At 36.8% G+C, this 17,664-nt stretch overlaps 1 protein-coding gene across 2 annotated transcripts; it reads left to right on the top strand.

Moving 5' to 3' along the window:
- Positions 1-795: 795 nt before the first annotated feature.
- ube2nb (ubiquitin-conjugating enzyme E2Nb) lies at positions 796-13,012 on the top strand. 2 transcript variants are annotated; one of them, XM_084710538.1, is made up of 5 exons: positions 796-944; positions 3,499-3,745; positions 5,866-6,006; positions 8,783-8,825; positions 10,445-13,012. In XM_084710538.1, the coding sequence occupies exons 1-5, from the start codon at positions 915-917 to the stop codon at positions 10,479-10,481; spliced, it is 498 nt and encodes a 165-aa protein (XP_084566664.1). In that variant the 5' UTR covers positions 796-914; the 3' UTR covers positions 10,482-13,012. The 2 variants fall into 2 exon arrangements, with proteins under 2 accessions (XP_084566664.1, XP_084566665.1); XM_084710539.1 differs by lacking the exon at positions 8,783-8,825.
- The last annotated feature ends 4,652 nt before the right edge of the window (positions 13,013-17,664 follow it).

Genomic DNA, 17,664 nt, shown 5'->3' on the forward strand with positions numbered 1-17,664 from the left:
TGCTAAATTTCCTATAAATATAAAAAATAAACAATCTGTGTTTTGTTCTGTCAAAAAAAGCAGGAAGAAATGTTTTCATATCTGGACATATCTGACAACATATTTGCTGATACCAATATAGAGCTGTGATAGGCCAATCAGCTAGTAGAACTGGTGTATATATGTCTGTCTGACTCTATTAGGAAGTCATTTCAAAGCTGTTTCTCCTTTTTTGTTGGCAGCACTAACAGATGTGTTTTCTTTTTAGTTTTTTTATTTGTATTTTTTAAAATCTTGCCAAAAAATCACATTCCTTCAAATATAACACTTCACTTTCTTATTTGAAATATGGAGTAAAGAAACAGAAACAGAAAGCAAGCCTTTTTAAAATTATTTTTGCAACTGAGTGATTCATCTTTTTTAAAAAAAAAAAAAAAATCAAAATAAGCTTTCAGTTTCTATTATTATAAACCAAGTGCTCAGGTACACTGGTATTAGAAAGGAAATGACAATGTTGCAATGACATTTAATGGTGTATATACGTATTTATTCTTATTTATTGTTTACATAGGAATTTCACAAGTGTCTTAAGGCTTGAAAAGAACGAAAAAACACTTTCTCTTAGAAAATTGCCATTTGTTTCCAAAAAACTTTTTTCATATCCTAAACAATGGCTTTCATAATATAGTGCGACATATTTACGCTTTTAATTGTGTTCATAATAGTGGAGATTAAACTTAAACTCTAACCAAAATTTACAAGTAAATTTTTAATTCGTATTTATATTTTTATAATGTTGAAAAGCAGCATATTTTCTTACGTCATGTGAAGCCACCGGAAGAGTGCGTTAACTCTCCCCGCCCCGGCAGCAGCTCAGTCAAACCAACCTGAAGAGAAGGCGAGTCCTCGGCTAAAAATATAATAGCAAACACAAGATGGCCGGTTTGCCTCGTAGGATTATTAAGGTACACTTTACACCTCACATTGTATACATATGTTAATAAGCCTGTCTGTGATTATTGTAACGATTAATTGGAGAGAATGCGGACGTAGAAATGTTGCCACACAACGTGTAGCCTGACGTTAGCGCGGCTAGCACAGTTAGCTCTTATCTAGCTAGTTATCAAGCTAACTTTAGCTTAGCTCGGTGCTCCGTGTCTGCCTGCAAGTGTTTTGTTTGCCACTTCCGTTTACTCCCGTCTGCTATCATCTGAGGTTCAATTCTTGTAGTGGTAGATTTGTTCCCGTGCTTGAATTGTAACTTTCACAACACTGGGTTGTTAATTTGTAGTATAGATCAACAAATTATGACATTTTGTCCTGGTCACCATATGAATGGACTCGCTAAGTGAGCTAGGCTAGCCGCTGTAGTTAGCTTTGGTGATTGGTAACCACACATGTCTGGCGCTGATGTGAAAAGCTGCCGTTATGGTCTTAAAACGTTGAAATGTCTTTAGTGAAGCAAATGTGTTATTGTTGCTTCTTTTGTATGAAACGGAAGGGGCAAATTAAGGCCTGTTGCGTTGCGGTCTCCTCCCTGAACCCTCACCGCAACTTGACTGGGCCAGGCCGGGCCCGGCAGTGGGCGCGATCGGCCTTTTCCGCCACATCTAGCAGCGGCAGCAGCAGCAGCAGCTCTCTCTCAGGTTTAGCAGGTTTTCGCAGCCAGGAACATAACGTTGGTAGAATGAAAACACGACCCAGTTTCCATTACAGCAGTCTTTAGGTTTTAAGGAAGAAATGATCAGCATTTGCAACCAGATTGAACCAGTTTCCTTCCTGTTTACTGCAGATGTTTCAGTGCACCTGCTTGATCATATGCAGAAATGTGAAAAATGTTGCACTTCCTCCTTTTTGCTTTCCATTGTTGATTGCCTGTTAGTGTCATACAGTACTTAGCTGATTTGCAGTAAACTGTTTTGTTAATAGTTTTTTTAAAGATAGTTTTTTTTAAGTACACCATCGCATACACTGTACTCCCGTGTTAAGAATTGGGTTTAAATTTGCTGTGGTATGTTGGTGCATAACAACAAACGGTGCGAAAAATGTCAATAAAGATTACGGCAAGTCAAAAAATGCAAATAGAAATTTGAAAATAGCATAAGAAAAGAAAAACCGTAAAAAAGAAAAAAGTATGTACATAAATGATAAAATAGTTTAGAGCAGAGATAGTGAGTCCATTAATCTAGTCATCCCCAAAGACTGGGACCCATAGGTGGTTTGCAAGGGATTTCATTTGGGTCCACAAAGAATATGTAGAAAAAAAAGCAAATTTAAGTTTTTTATTTGTGATACACAATTTATTATAAATAAATTAATAATAAAATGTATATTGTTTTACTTTGAGGAAAAATCAAGAGGAGAAGATGTAATGTCCAATATTGTTTTCCTAAAGAGAAGAATAACGTTAGTTTAATAAAGACCAAGAGAAAGGTTGGATTTGACCACCTTATTTACATTGATATTAAGTTTAATCTTAACACAGCAAAGAAAAACACACAAATAAAACATGTATGAAAAAATCAACTGAGGATAAATTAATGATCTCACCTTGATATATATTAAATATTGGTTAAGTGACCTTTGTAGGGCAGCAATTGAAGATTATTTTCACTGTCAATTAATCTGTCTCATTTCCCAATTAATCGATTAGAGCCTAACATGATTTTCTTTGAGAAAGACACGATATTCAGTTTACTGTCATCGATAGGAAAAGAAACCTGAAAATATTCACGTATGAGAAGCTAAAAGAGAGATTTTTCTTAAAACATTACTCAAACTGATTAATTCATTATCAGAAACAGTCAGCAGTTAATGTAATAGTTGATGGTGCAACTGAACAACAGACCCGTTAAATGATTGAATGTTTGCATGTCACTTTTAGCACAGTCCATCATCAAAGATATGATACGCTTTTTATGAGCCAGGATGTATTCGTTATCTGCTTTGATGGTGGATTGCATTTATTGTATTTAAGTGAAACTGTTAAGCATTTTATGAAACATGTTCTTAGCGATGATTGGTAAAATGTCCATTGCAGATACTTCTATACTTCACTATAGTTTGATTTCCCAGCCTTTGAATTTTGACATTTTATATATCCAACAATTTTTTGGTTCATTGATAAATGAATCTTTAATGAAAATAATTTTAGCTGCACCCCTATATAAGTTATACTTAGTTAACAAATTAGCGGTTGGTGAGAAGTGCTGTGAGCGTTGTAATCAAGGCAAGTTGTTGTACAGTAGTTACATCATGTGAGATGAGCGCCATCCCTCACCTGCCTTTTAGTTTTGTTTCTGTATTTAACAATAGCTTGTGGAATGTTGTTTTGTGTGTATGTGGGTGTGTTTGAAAGTGCATGTGTGACTAAGCAGGGTGAAATTGTATGTGCTCATCCATTATATACTTGAAAGTCTGTTGTCTGCTGACACCTCCACCGTTCTTCACATAGCAGGGACTTTTTTTCCCCCCATAAAAGTCAACAACAGTGTTATTTCTCATTCTGACCACACTCAGGAGACACAGCGGTTGATGGCAGAGCCTGTTCCAGGGATCACGGCTACACCTGACGAAGGGAATGCACGTTACTTCCATGTGGTCATTGCAGGGCCTCAAGACTCTCCCTTTGAAGGAGGCACATTTAAACTTGAACTATTTCTTCCAGAAGAGTATCCCATGGCAGCTCCCAAAGTGCGATTCATGACCAAAATCTACCACCCCAATGTTGACAAACTGGGAAGAATATGTTTAGACATTTTGAAAGGTAAGAAAACACGATGGTATCAATTACATCGCAAAACTTTTTTAATATATGTTTTTTTCTGGGTCTCATCAGTATGGAACTACACTCACAGCATATAACATATTTTATGCTCACATGGTTTTATTTTAGCTGTTGAAATAAAAAAAAAAAAAAAAAGCATCACCAACAGTTAAAGTAGTAAAGGAGGCTTATTTTTGGCTGCATGACAAATTAAGTCCAATCCACACTGGCCTCTTCTAGGGAAAAAAAAAAAGATTTTTAGGTGCTAGATGCACTTCTTTCTTCACCAGCCACCTATTTCAGTCATCTGCTGTTTGGTGTGCAGTGAACACCACTTTTGTCAGATCTTGTTTATGGGAAACGACTGCCTACGAGGTTATACAGGGGAGGTGGTAAGTGCCGTTGAGATGCTACCATACAGTTAAAATGTGGGCTGGTGAGCCAAAACGGTGATCCAACAGCAGCATCCTCAGTGGTTTTGGTAGTACTTTCAACTCTTTGATTTGGTGTTATAATGAAGATATTACCTATACCCTTTTTTTAAATACATTTTTATGTTTTTATTTATGTATTCAGAGAGGAAAAGAATTATACTGTAGTAATTATTGACATTGTGACACAATCTAATATAGATTGCACCTTTTATTTGTGGTCACATTTGCTGCAGTAGTTTACTTTCTCTAAGGCTATGTTTAGACTGCAGACAGAAGTGGCCCAAATCTTTATTTATTTATTCTTTTTTTTTTTTTTTTTTTGCTCATATGTGACTCAGCTCTGTTTTTTTCCCCATGGCAGTGTGAACAGCACAAACCACTTGGAATCTGATATGTTACATTTTGTTCTGTTCTCCTAAATCAATACAGATCTGATTTTTAGTGCGAACAGTCATATCAGAGTTCATGTGACTGTTACGTCACTCTCATGCCTAAAGTGTCTTGGTGTTGTCCTGACTGTTGTGGAGAGCCGCTAACATCCTGAAATTTTGAATGAAATCTGTTACTGTGAATCCATTCACGTCACAGTCCCACCGCTCCTGGCTCTGACTCTGCATCCACACACACCTCCGTACAGAAGTAGCAGCGATTGCTCCACAAAAAGCCATTATTCAAAATTTGGCTCTCCTTCTCCATGTCCTTGTTGTCATCTGCTCACAAATTTTCTGGCCTCCACTGCATATCAACGTATACGTGAAACAGTAAATTCTGATTTCAATAGCCCCATCTTTGCAAAGTCATTAGATTTTTGTGTGTGTGCGTGTGCGACTCATTTCAAAATCGTGACCAGTTCATATTGGAATCTGATATTGGCCACATTTAAAAGATAACAGCCAAAAAAAATCAGATCTGAGCAGTACATCAGAATTGAGCATAAGGCTTGTAGTTTGAACGTAGGCTGAATGTTACATCTCAGCCACTTATGAAATCAAACAAGTGGCACAATACTTACTTATACTTGACCTAACATCTGACTGACAGGCTTACACATCTGACACTCAGAAAGTACCGAACAAGCACTTATCACACGTTACACACATGGGCAGTGTTTGGTATACAATCACAGACTTAGTTCTTTATTGTCACAACCAGAATTAGGCTAAAGAGCACAAGTAGGCTTTTTATTATACAAGATGTCTGAAAAGCAGCTGGTAATATTTGCAGAAAGCAATCTTTTGTGTTGTAGCCTTAGGAAGTAGATGTGATTACAAACATTAAATCAAGTTTTGAGGTAAACAGAGTTGAGGTGTAATGTTTATTTGGTAGAACGGAGAACGGCAGAGGGGTTGCCAAACTTGCTATTAGGTAATAATAATAATAAAAAAAACATAGCAACAGATTGTGATTTGTAGTCACACTGATCTGCACTTAAAGTTTGTCATTTGCACATATTTTATTGTTTTGATTCATTAGATTTACTACAGCCAGAGTTGTTATTATCAAGTAGTCTGGGGTAAAAGTGGATCTTGGCGCAGTACCTGATGCCGTTCCATGATGGTTGCTGCTTGGCGTCTCTGTCGCTGGCATGTTGTGGCTGAATTTTCTCTCATTTTGCAAATTTGACCTTTAAGCTGTCGTTTTTGTCTCTGTTTGCATCTTTTTTTCCCTGAACTTTCTGTCTTCCAGATAAGTGGTCTCCAGCCCTGCAGATCCGTACAGTGTTGCTATCTATCCAGGCGTTATTAAGTGCTCCCAATCCAGATGATCCCCTGGCAAATGATGTTGCAGAGCAGTGGAAGAAAAACGAAAGCACTGCCATCGAGACAGGTGAGGATTAGATTCATATTTTTGTTCAACACTCCTCAAAGTACTTAGGATCCACTGCACTGTATTGCCACTGCCACAGGTAGCGACAGATTCCCAGTATGAAAAATGGTAGATGGCAGCAATTGTTGGTCTCATTCCAGACCTCCAAATTGCCACCAGAATTTCAGGTCTAGTCTGGTGATGTTCTCATGACGTAAAACACATTTGTGGTTGGTTATTCATTGATTTTAGGAAATATTTATATTTCAATAAACAGAGCAATACTTTAACTTCCACGTTGTGCTACATTCCAGCTAATGTACAAATCTGTGCTACAAAAAATCTGGTCCTTGCTCAAAGTGCATCTCCTAGAATAGGCCTGTGTATTGGCAAGAATGTGGCGAAATGAGACGCATCATGATACAGGGGTTCCAATTCAATGTATTGCGATATTTTTGTGATACTGCAAGCAAGGTGACATATTGCTATTTTTTAAACCTATAAACCAATATAAAGAACACCAATATATGCATAAAATCTGATTTAAAAAGTTTAATTTTACTGCCACGTATCTTTGAATGCATCTCAATATCACAGTACAGTGTTTGTCAGAATCGATACAGTATCACAAAACATAATATCAAGATATTCAAGTATATTGATATTTTCTTACAACCCTACCTAGAAGTAAAATAGGAATAAAATTGTACCAAAACCTTGTACCCAAAATTAAATCAACAGAGCACTTTTCTGTCTTTGCTCCTTTCATACGATGATCTGCTGTGCAGAGTCGCTGTTATGGATGTCTGAGTTGACACTGGATAAGGATGGGGATTCAGTGAGGAACGTTAGCGATTTTCTTTGTCATACTGCAGTTTGTGGTGTTTTTTCAGGTGGTTGAACAAATTAGTTGTGACGCTTAATGGAGCAGGCACAGGTCTCATGCACTTTTTGCATGTGATTTGTTTTTGCTTAACATAAATTTGAAATACGTCCAAACAATGAATGATGATATGTTTCAGGGGTCTTGCTCTTCACATTCTGCTCTAGACATTTGAGTTTTGTTTTGCCTGTGTGCTCTCTGTTGTACATTACCCTTCTAGTCTGGCCTGAAGCCGCAACATCGAGGGAATTTATCACAGGCTGCTGCAGCAGGGTGACTGGCTACTAGATTAGGAAGAGCTTGATTTAATATGCAGCTGAGTTTTCTATGAGTGGAGTACGCATTTTAAATTACTATATTGCAGTCGACTATATTCAGTTAATTATTGGAAGCCATAATCATGATTGAGATTAATATTGATTAATTATGTAGCCCTGTCCGTTTGCTTGAATTTTCTGTTGATTGGAGTTTGACTTTTTGCTATCCAGTGCTATGTCTGTCTGACACTCTGAGATTGTCTTATTATATCTCATGCAAATGCTCTGTTGCTATCAGAATTTTGTCAGTTCAATGAACCAAAACATAATCTCAATATGCTTTCTTGTGACTTTAATGTTCATCAAAAAAATTAAAGAATACATCAGTGCAAGCCTACTTATTTAGCATTTTTAGGACTGAATTATGCATTGATCCATCAGTGATCTTCAGTCAATGAAATTGATTATTTGTGTAGCCTATTAAATGCCCTCACAGTCTCTGAGCCCACCATAACTTCAGATTATATTCAAAAATATATTCAAGTTAGAATGATATAAAACACTGCCAAGATCAACACTATTTTTCTTTCAGTGTCTTTGGTGAATATTTCTAATTTCCTAAGATAGGATTGGAAACTGAAGTCATCTTTGACTTTGGAAAATGAGAGAATTCAGACACCAGGTTACTGCTCCATTAATCAAGAAAATAAAATGTTAATCTATAATGAAAATAGTCATTTAAGGCTGGGTATTGTTTAAAAAACAACAGTGCCAGTACCACTATCCTTTAAGTGATACTTTAAGCTTCTTCTGATGTTTTTGATGGTGCAGCTATTCAACCTGAAGTTTGCTCCATGTCTGATGAGTTGCTTTAACATGTTACTTGTATTCCCAGTTTTTCTGGAAATGATCTGTCTGCGTCTTATGCATTAGATGTTATCAGATTCTGGAGGTGTGTGGTACAGTCATACTTTCCAGTGTTTTGTGGCATCTCAGTGCACTGAACTGCCAACTATGATGCTCAACTGTTGGCAACTGCTAGATGTAGTTGGGGGTAGACGACCTATCTCACAATGCTGTAAATCAAAGAACAATTTTGATAACTGGAACCGTCAGTAATTGATCATCAAAATAATTGAGAATTAATTTTCTATTGATTAGCTAATTTACTTTTTTAAACAGTGGAACATCTCAGGTTCTTTAGGCTGCTAATTTTTTCTGGTAGTTTGTTTGTTCAGACACATCTGTGTACACCAGGGCAGGAATTTAATCAGGACAGCTCCTCAGGTCTTAAAATGTCTTAAATTCACATTTACTAATAAAGGGCCTTAGTCTTAAATTCTGTTTGGGGAGGTCTTAAATATTTATTTTTTTAATGCTGGCAAAAGATGAGCTGTAAAAAGCAGGGCACTTATCAGTCTAATGTATGTGAGGAAACTGACTAGATTCCTTATGACAACAGACTGTCTGTAGGCTAAATGAGACATGATGGACTTAACCTATTTTTCCACAAAAAAGTCTAAAACAGTGACGACAATAATAATACAGGGACCTAATGACTTTCAGTGTAGAAACTGGAAATTTCCTTATCCACAGCCCTGCACCGTATCCTCCTCACAGCGTCCACCACCCTTTTATCTCTCTGTCTCTCCCACAGCCCGACAGTGGACCAGACATTACGCACGCAGCCACCAATCTCGGTGTAGTAATCCATCATAGCATTTATGTTTCTAATTGGTTTTGTACAGTTGGTGGAAAAAGACCTGTCTTTGCCCTTTTTTCTTGGGTTTTCTTCTCATGAAGCTTGACTATTTGCTGCCATTTAACTGTTCAATGCTACATCTGTTTGTCTCTTGCAAATGCCTATTAGGCTTATTAAAAGTACAAAGAAATGGTGGAAAATGTCCATCAAAATCTCTGAGCCCACTGTGACAACTTCAGATTGCTTCTTTTGTTTGAATAAGAGTCCAAAACCCAACGATGTTCAAGCAAGAAAGATAAAGAAAACATAGAAAACCAGCAAACCCTCAATTAAGAGTATCTGGAAATAGAACTATTTTGATAATGAGTTCATTGTTTGAAGTCTATTTTTTTATTTTTAAGGAAAAACACCAAAATGGTTCTTTAATGTTAACATTTTCTGGTTTTCTGTGTCTTCCATGATGTTGAACCTTTGGGTTTTGAACTGGAGGTGGAACAAAACAAGCACTTTGAATAAGTCAACTTGGCCTTTGGAAAACTCTTTCAATTGTCCATTAATTGAGAAAATAATTGGCAGTTTAAATGGATAGTTAGGATTATTTAATTTTGGGTTGTATGCTGCACTTGATAGTCAGGGTATTACCTAAAGATGGCGCTCGACACACTCAAAGTTTGGAGAAGTGGAGAGGAACAACAACATGGAAGCTAAGAAATGTACTGCTGTGGACAGGGTCAGCAACAAAAGGTATTTTAACCACTTAAAAAAGGCCACCACCTGTTCTGTTTAAGTGAAGAATAATTTCACCAGTTCACAGTGCCATCAGAGAGCCTTCTCTGAAGGAAAACTGCTGTTATAAAAACCAAATATTGCTCCATCCAAACCAAACTCCATGGGTGAAAGTTTACCTTGCCGAACATGGGAGTTGCTGATCTACTGCTGCCTCGATCTGATAGTTTGATTCTGTTATTGTGTGACTTTGGTGAATCCAAACTGTCCGTTAAAAACCAAAGTCACACAGTAACACATACAAACCAGTGGATTGAGGCAGCGTTAGACCAGCGACTCCTGTGTGAGATAAAATTGCTGATTTCATCCGTGGAGTTTGGTTAGTGTCAAGTGAGCAATATTTGGCTTGGAAAAGGCTGTCTGATAGCCAGGTTAAGTGGTGAAAATATTAAAAGTATACTGTACACTGTTTTGTTTCAGATGGGCCTTTTGAAGTGTTTAAAATACATGTTGTTGCTAACCGTGTCCAAAGCAGTACAGTGCTTATCTTCTGTGTTGTTTTCTGAGGGCATGCTGACCAGCATCTACTGTAGCAAATACATTAACTTCATACAACCCCGCATTAAATTATCTGAACTATCCCTTTAATCAATAATGAAAACAATCCTTAATGCTGACCTAATTGGAACCAACAAAACTTTGGCATGTTTGCTTGAGAAACTTCTTACAAAAAACCCCCCAAAAACTGTAAATGTCAGTTTCTTCAGGCTGCCTGTTGTTCTGGGAACATATGTGTACGCTCTGCAACACTTTGCTTATCCACAGCCCTGCGCCATTATCCTCCTCCTCACACCCTGACACCATTTTATCTCTCTGTCTCTCCCCCCACAGCCCGAGCATGGACCAGGCTCTATGCTGGAAACACTGAAGTATAGAAGAAGAGAGACGAGGCGTCTGAATGTGATCCACAAAATGTACTCCTTATTCTGTCAACATTTGAATTTAAACGGACACAAAAAAAGAGAAAAAAAAAAAAAAGATTATAAGTCCAAATCTATTTGAAAGAAATGACGAGATTTACTGCTGCAGACCTCTGGGTGACTTCTTTTTCCTCTCTAAGACGCGTTAAGTGTGTGTTAACCTTTTTTTTTTTTTCCTGTGTTGCTATTTAAATGCATGGACAGAGAATGACACCCTCCCCACTACAGTCTTAAAAATAACATGCAATATGTTGTCCTGAACTATAGGCACATAGTGGTACGTTTGCAAAATATACATTAAAGCTGTTCTTCTTTTACCACATGCTTTATTTGTCCACACATCTGTCTGTCTTGTGTGAGAGATGACATGTTGTTATTTCAACACATTGAGTGTACAGCTGTCTCTTCTCCCCACTAGTAGTAATGAAGTTTCTCTTAATTCTTTTTAGGGAATACAATGAATTTTTGGAAAACAGCCCTTACAATCAACAAGGAGGTTAGTTGGATTCCCACTCCTGTGTGTCTGTGCATACCAACACATCACAACACTGAATGTTAAGTCAGTGTAGTTTAGCATCACCTCCAGAGCACACAGGGCACTTAATACTGAGCACAGACCATCTTACTTGTAACATTTGACATAAAATCAAGTAAATCTAGAGGGATCCTTGCAGAAAGTACTTCTCAAACCCTTCTTCAGCCTCACATAAACCTTCAAAAGACTTTCTGTAACTGCAGCACAAAATCTTGCAAGGTTTTTAAAGAAAACAGAGGAGGTCTTGGATCATTTTCATCCACAGACAGCTGAGGGATTGTTCATTCCAACAATTTTACTGTAAAATAAACTTGAAGACGCCCTGCTGGTAGAGGATACACCGTACTGAACAGCCACAGCTGACGTTAAAACGCATTTAGTCCATGGTTATTATCGATTTGTGGCCCCAGCATATGTAATTTTAGCTCCTTCTCTTCATTATGTACATCTTAACATTGGTCTTAGGTTGATAGGAAAGAGTATTAAAAGAAAAAAATAAAGTATTGTTTGATTTAGTTGTCTGAGCCCACTTGGGTGAGGATTGTGCTTCTAATAATCCAGAATCAGCTGATTTAATGTCATGTTTTGTCCTTTCAGCATTTGGCAGTTGTATGAAATTTTGCCATTGTTTTAAAAGTGTCCACACTGTAATGTTTATTTCATCCATGTACGCGGTTCAGAGTCTGTTGGACAGTTTGGGGAGGGTGAGCAGGTTTCTTCCACACGCTTTACAAAAAAAAGCCATTCCCAACACATTCAGAAAGGTAGAATGACGCAAACGCTTTGTGTTGTAAAGGAACTGTACGCATGTTGTAGCAGACTACTAGGATGTGTTGAAAATGTCCTTTTTTAAGGAGTGTAAAGGGGTTGTTTTTGTTTTTATTTTCCTTTTTTTTTTTTTTTAACTGTCTGTCCATGCTATCTATGTTGCCTGTTCTCTATTTTATTTTCAGTGTTACGTCATTAAAAAGGCATGTTCCATAATCAAACTGATATCAGGACAGTCAGACTAGATTTCTTCAGGGCGTTGGGTTGTCTTTAAAGGGAAAGTTGGGGCTTTTTTTTTTGTTTTGTTTTTGAAGGTTTTGCCATCATTTTCAACTGTTTTCACCGTGATTTTTCTGAGTTGGTCCTACCTGCTTTTCCTCTTTCTATGATACTGTTGTGTGATGATTATGCAAGTGAATTTAATTGATTGGGTCATTGTGGTAGCAGAAAAAGTGATATTACAAATAAAATAAATATTACAAATATTCAAGATTAAAGGTCCTTATCATGCTATTACAGATTTGCCGTTGGCTCAGAATTGCACAGGTTAAACATGGTGTCAAACTCCAGATTTGGATTTGTTGTTGAAAGACTTCTAAAAAAATCCTTAAGCTCTCCTTTTTAAAGATAAATTATTGATGGGACAACATCTTGAAAGGCTCTTCGCCCCGTAACTAAGACCCTCCACGATAATATTGCTTCTGTATGGCTCATCTGAGGGAGGACTGTAACATTATGTCGTAGTAAAACTATTTTTGTTAAGCCTTGTTTTTTTTTTTTTTTTTTTTTTTTTTTTGTTCATCTATTTTCTTGGTCTTTATTGGAGTATCACAGGCTCGGTGTTGCTTAGATTTGTTTGTGTCCTCCTGTCCTCCTCACCCAGAATTATTAACTGTTTCTAACTGCTACATTTACTAAAGTCTGTAAGATGGAGCACGGCTTAAAACCTGGTTAATTTATTGTTTCCCTGAGGGACTTGACAGTAATCTAAACCAAGAAACAGTCACTCACTGGATTTTTAAAGCATCTAGATCAAAATATTGAGAGATCAAACTCTGATTAATCAGCTCCCCATGTGTAAAAAAAAAAAAGAAGAAGAGTTCTGTCGGTAATTTCCGTACATTTGCAAACATGGCTCTTCAAATACTCTGTAAATAAACTGAGTTGAGTAAGTAAGTAGAGGCTCGTCTGGTTTATGTTGTGTGGAGTTTGTTTTCCCCTAAAGGAGAGAGAGGATTCAGCTAAAATTTAATTTTATGGAGTTAGGGAATTTGCACGTTGCCTTTTTCTCCCAATTTTCTCTGACGGCTTTTAAAGGCAACCATTTGATAAATTTCAAGCTGCAGCCCACATAATCTCATTCAGGTGTCTGGGGTGTTGTTCAGTTACGCTTTAATCAGAGCAAGTACGTCAGAATTTTGCGTGGGTGGTATGAAGTTTTCTACAGTCAGCTGGGCACACTTGCACAGTGAAAAAAAATTCACATCACAGCCTTATTTGCAGGAGGTAGAACCGTTTTTGTCCAGCTGAGGGAGGCATTTAACAGAAATGAGTCACAGAATGTAGTCCAAGCTGTTAGTCATTTCATTTATATTTGTTTAGGAAGACATATGGGGTAATGCTACACACGGTGGGGTTGATTCTGGTTTATGGGATTTCGAAATACACAGTATTCAACATGAAAATACACACAAAAGTCCACAAGAAATAACAAAAACACAAAACTCATTATATGTGATTTTCTTGTCTGCATGCCTAGATGGAATACATACAAAACCCCTTAAGACTTATACACAAGATAAAATAAAACTCCACAAGGAATACATGCAAAACACAAGAAAATCATACAAGAATTAAACATACAATAAAATTAACATAACACCGAATGACAGGTACTGGATCCTTCATGAATACATGACCAATACCTCTTTAAATCCTGTTTTAACTTGGGTTTAAATTATTTTATTAATAATCAATTTTAAGTTCTGTGGGTAAGGAGTTTCACATATTGATCCCCTGAACAGAAAAAGGAGAATTTACAAAATATGTTAATAAAAAAAAAACATATTTATGGGGTTTGAAATTACTTACTTTTAAATTAAAGTTGTTAAAGTTATGCAATTTCAAAAGCTTGTTTTTATTTTTATTTGTATTTGCCCCACATTAAGGGAAAAAAAGAAAGTGTTTATTTTTATTTTAAGAATAAAGTCAAAATCGTATTTCAACTTTATTCTTAAAATGCTAAATAATAAGTCCTTTTTATTTATTTTTACTCTTGCCTGGCACTAATACTGTAAGTTTGACTTTATTGTCTTCATTTTGACTTTATTCTCAAATGGGATATTAAAAAATACATCTTTGTCCCCTCTCCTTTTTCCCTGTATGCCCGTTCCTAATACTCTTCTGTACAAACAACTATATTCAAGGTCCTCAAACTCATCACATCTACAAATTCAAGTCAGAAAATAAGGTTGCCCAGTTTTAGATTGATTAGTAAAATTCAGACATCAAACTCCACTGTGAAATAATCAACTTAGTGTAGTTCTTTGTGGAGATCATAACTGGCTCATGTCATCATTAATCTCATTAATTAAAACTGCTTTTGCTGCTATGACATGTTAATATATGTGCTGTGAGAAAAGTCTTTTATGAGCCTCCATGGCCTTTTCTCCTGCTGTTCTATAAATGTTCACAAGATGGCGCTACGATCAAATTGAACCAGACAACAGACACCTTTTGGTTACAAACACAGAGGTACAGTTGTTTAGCTCACTGCTTGCAAGTATTGTGACGTGTTCCTCCTCTGAAAGAATACATTTATTTCTGTCAGGTGTCTTTAAATAGCATCTACTCAGCAGAATCCTGTGAAGTCTCAGGTATTTGTCCAGTCAAAATGTTTTTATACATGAGCAGATACCATCTGTGGTGGTTGTTTTTGTCTCTCCCTACTACAGAGGAGACACCTGTCCTGGAGAAACCCTGGTTTTCTCGCCAGAAATGAGAGTTACACAATGTTTTATGATCGTGGCTCGCGGTTTATATGGCAACAGTGAGTCATTCAAGCTGGTATGCAGCCATTCTTTGAGTGGAATTGCAGGAAATGATTCCCCTCACTATCTTAAATATCTGACAAAACATTAACTAGACCCCGAGGCTGTCTCATGTGAAGACTTTGTTATGGCACCGTCCATCATCAGAAAATCTCTGGCTGAAGTGATATTTTTTAAGTCTTAGCCAGTCAGATTTATACGTATGAGCTCATGTGTAAACTCAGGCAGGCTCACATAAATTTGGTGTTTTAGGTTGATAGTTATAACAATGAATAGTGATTTCATGGTCTTATCGCTTGAAGGTAAATACAATGGTTAACCAACAATCTCAATTTGTAAGTTATCTTTTCAAACTTAATATGGCTGCACTTTTATTATCTAGAGTTTGACTTAGTGTAATTTACGCCACATTTTATGGTCTGTTTCAGTCAACTCTGAAGTAAGAAACCAATAATCCCAAATGCTGAGCTGTAGCCAGGATTTTAGAAATAATGAGGCCAAGACTCAACAAAACAACATCCCTCAAATGATTTTAATCATCTTAATATTTTCTGTGTTCAGTTACCTGTAAATTGTATTTCCCGACATAAACTGAATATGTACTGACTGTGAAAACAAATCTCCCTTTAGGTCAATAAAGACTTTCTATTTAAAGTTGCCTCCACACTGCCAGGAAGAAAACTATGGGGAAATTACTATTTTCCAATATAAATATCTGCCTGTATAATCCCACCATGTGTTCATTTTTTAATTAGCGGTTGTAAAGATGCCCAAATTCCCAGAATAAATACTGAGGAGATGAACTCAGTGTCTTCAGCTGTATCAACATCTCTGCCCACACGTACATTAGGGGTCAAGGAAAAAAACTGAGTAGTATCACAATATTTTGTTATGCATTATTGTATTGATGCACCAAATTTTGATCTTTTATTATATAAATGATTACTACCGCATATGCAAATTAAACTTTTTGGTATCAGAATAAACAATTGATTTCAGTCCACTAGATGGAGATGAGGGGGCGTTTTTTTGTTTTTTGTTTTTTTTTCTTTCTGCAGAGGTCATGGTCACTGGCAGGTTTTTATGACAGTGTTTGTCAGTCTGTCTGTTTGACCATTCCTGTTTTGAGGCAGTAAAAGATATTTAAGTGAGATGGGCAGACTGAAAAGTTTTATGTTGAGGATGTGATTTGTGGTAATAAACCGCAGTGTGTCACATTATATCACAATACTCACATCGCAAAATGTTAAAATCAGTTTGTTTGTTTTTTAAAGATTGATTGATGCAAAATTAAGAAAATACTTGATCACCCAAATAAGTCACTGTAACAGACATTTGTAAATGTTTTTGTTAAATTTGGGACAATATTTTGGCTAGGAGTACTTTCTGGAGTCTCCATTGGCAGCCTTCCAGCAAAACAAGCAAACTGTCATTGTTACACTTTGGTTTTTGTAATCACACAAGCTGTTTCCCCCTATTTCCAGTCTTTATGCTAAGCTAAGCTAACCAGCTGCTAATGGACAGGTATGAAATGATATAGCATGTTAAGTAATGGGTTTTAAAGACGGTAAAGGCGATTTTGTTACCTTTGGACCGAGGCAGCCTAGCCTAAGGTCAGCTAATATTAAGCTACCCAGCCACTAGCTGTAGCCTTAAATTAACAAACAAATATGAAACTATATAATCTGTTAACTAGTGAGGTTAATAGGTGCTTGTAGGTGGATTTTGTTACTTTTGGACAGAGCAAAGCTGGCAGTGTCCCCCCTGTTTCTAGTCTTCAAGGTAAATTTATGGACTGATAGGAAATGATATAATGTGTTAATTTGTGAGAAAAGTGCTTGTGGGCAGATCTTTTTACTTTTGGCCAGGCTGTTTCCAGTCTTTATGGTAAGCTAACATTAAGCTAACCCGCCACTAGCTGTAGATATATTTACTGGATAGATATGTAACGTCATATTGTGTTAACTAGCAAGCTTAAAGGTGCTGAGAGGTGGATTTTTGTACTGTTGGACAGAGCCAGGGTAGCTCTTTCTCCCCGTTTCCAGTATTAATGGTAAGCTAATATTAAGCTAACTGGCTGCTAGCTGTAGCCTTACAAATATGGAAGTGGTATTGATCTCCTCAGTCCACCAGTAGGCTAATGAGACTATATTAGACAATATTTCCCAAAATATTGAACTGTTTTTTGTATAAACACTATAATTTGCACCCTTCTTGAGGTATTTTGGTTAGTTCTTTTATCATGTATGTACATATGTGCTGCCTTTTTAGTCTCAATAAATTTTCATCTTTAATTGTGTCACTGTCAAAGGATTGCCAAACTAAACATGAAGATAAACTGACACGTTTTTTTTATGGCCTATATACAGTGTCATTTATCATGTGAGCATTTGACAATACAGGGTTAGAACTACAGCGACTGCTTCCACAGATGACGTGCGGCCAACATCCTAAACATAGCCCTGCTCCTCTGACATCCAGTACAGATCATCTCTCGCTGCGATTGCTGACTGCAGGTGAAAACATTCTTGTCACATGCCGCTTATGTTGAACCGACAGTTGATGATAAACATCCTGTTTTGGCTGGCCGCGTGTCATTGGCATCAGCACTTATTTGAAGCCCGACGCCCGAGTTGGTCATTGTTTGTGGTATATGGCAGTTTTTAAAGTTCAGTGAAATGGTCTGTTTGTTATAAGAGGTGATGGTTGTGTGTTCTGCTTTTTTTTTGCTTTCATTTGTTCTGGTATTCTCACTTTTTATTTCTGCATCTTAATACC

Source organism: Lutjanus erythropterus, chromosome 22 (genome assembly GCF_056507025.1).
Source record: "Lutjanus erythropterus isolate fLutEry1 chromosome 22, fLutEry1.hap2, whole genome shotgun sequence".
NCBI lineage: Eukaryota > Metazoa > Chordata > Actinopteri > Lutjaniformes > Lutjanidae > Lutjanus > Lutjanus erythropterus.

What these genes read in the sequence shown, in the direction of transcription:
- ube2nb (XM_084710538.1), top strand. Translation starts at nt 915, where the DNA reads ATGGCCGGTTTGCCTCGTAGGATTATTAAG. An exon ending in TGCCTCGTAGGATTATTAAG is followed by an intron (nt 945 to 3,498) that starts GTACACTTTACA and finishes GACCACACTCAG; the next exon opens with GAGACACAGCGGTTGATGGC. An exon ending in ATGTTTAGACATTTTGAAAG is followed by an intron (nt 3,746 to 5,865) that starts GTAAGAAAACAC and finishes TCTGTCTTCCAG; the next exon opens with ATAAGTGGTCTCCAGCCCTG.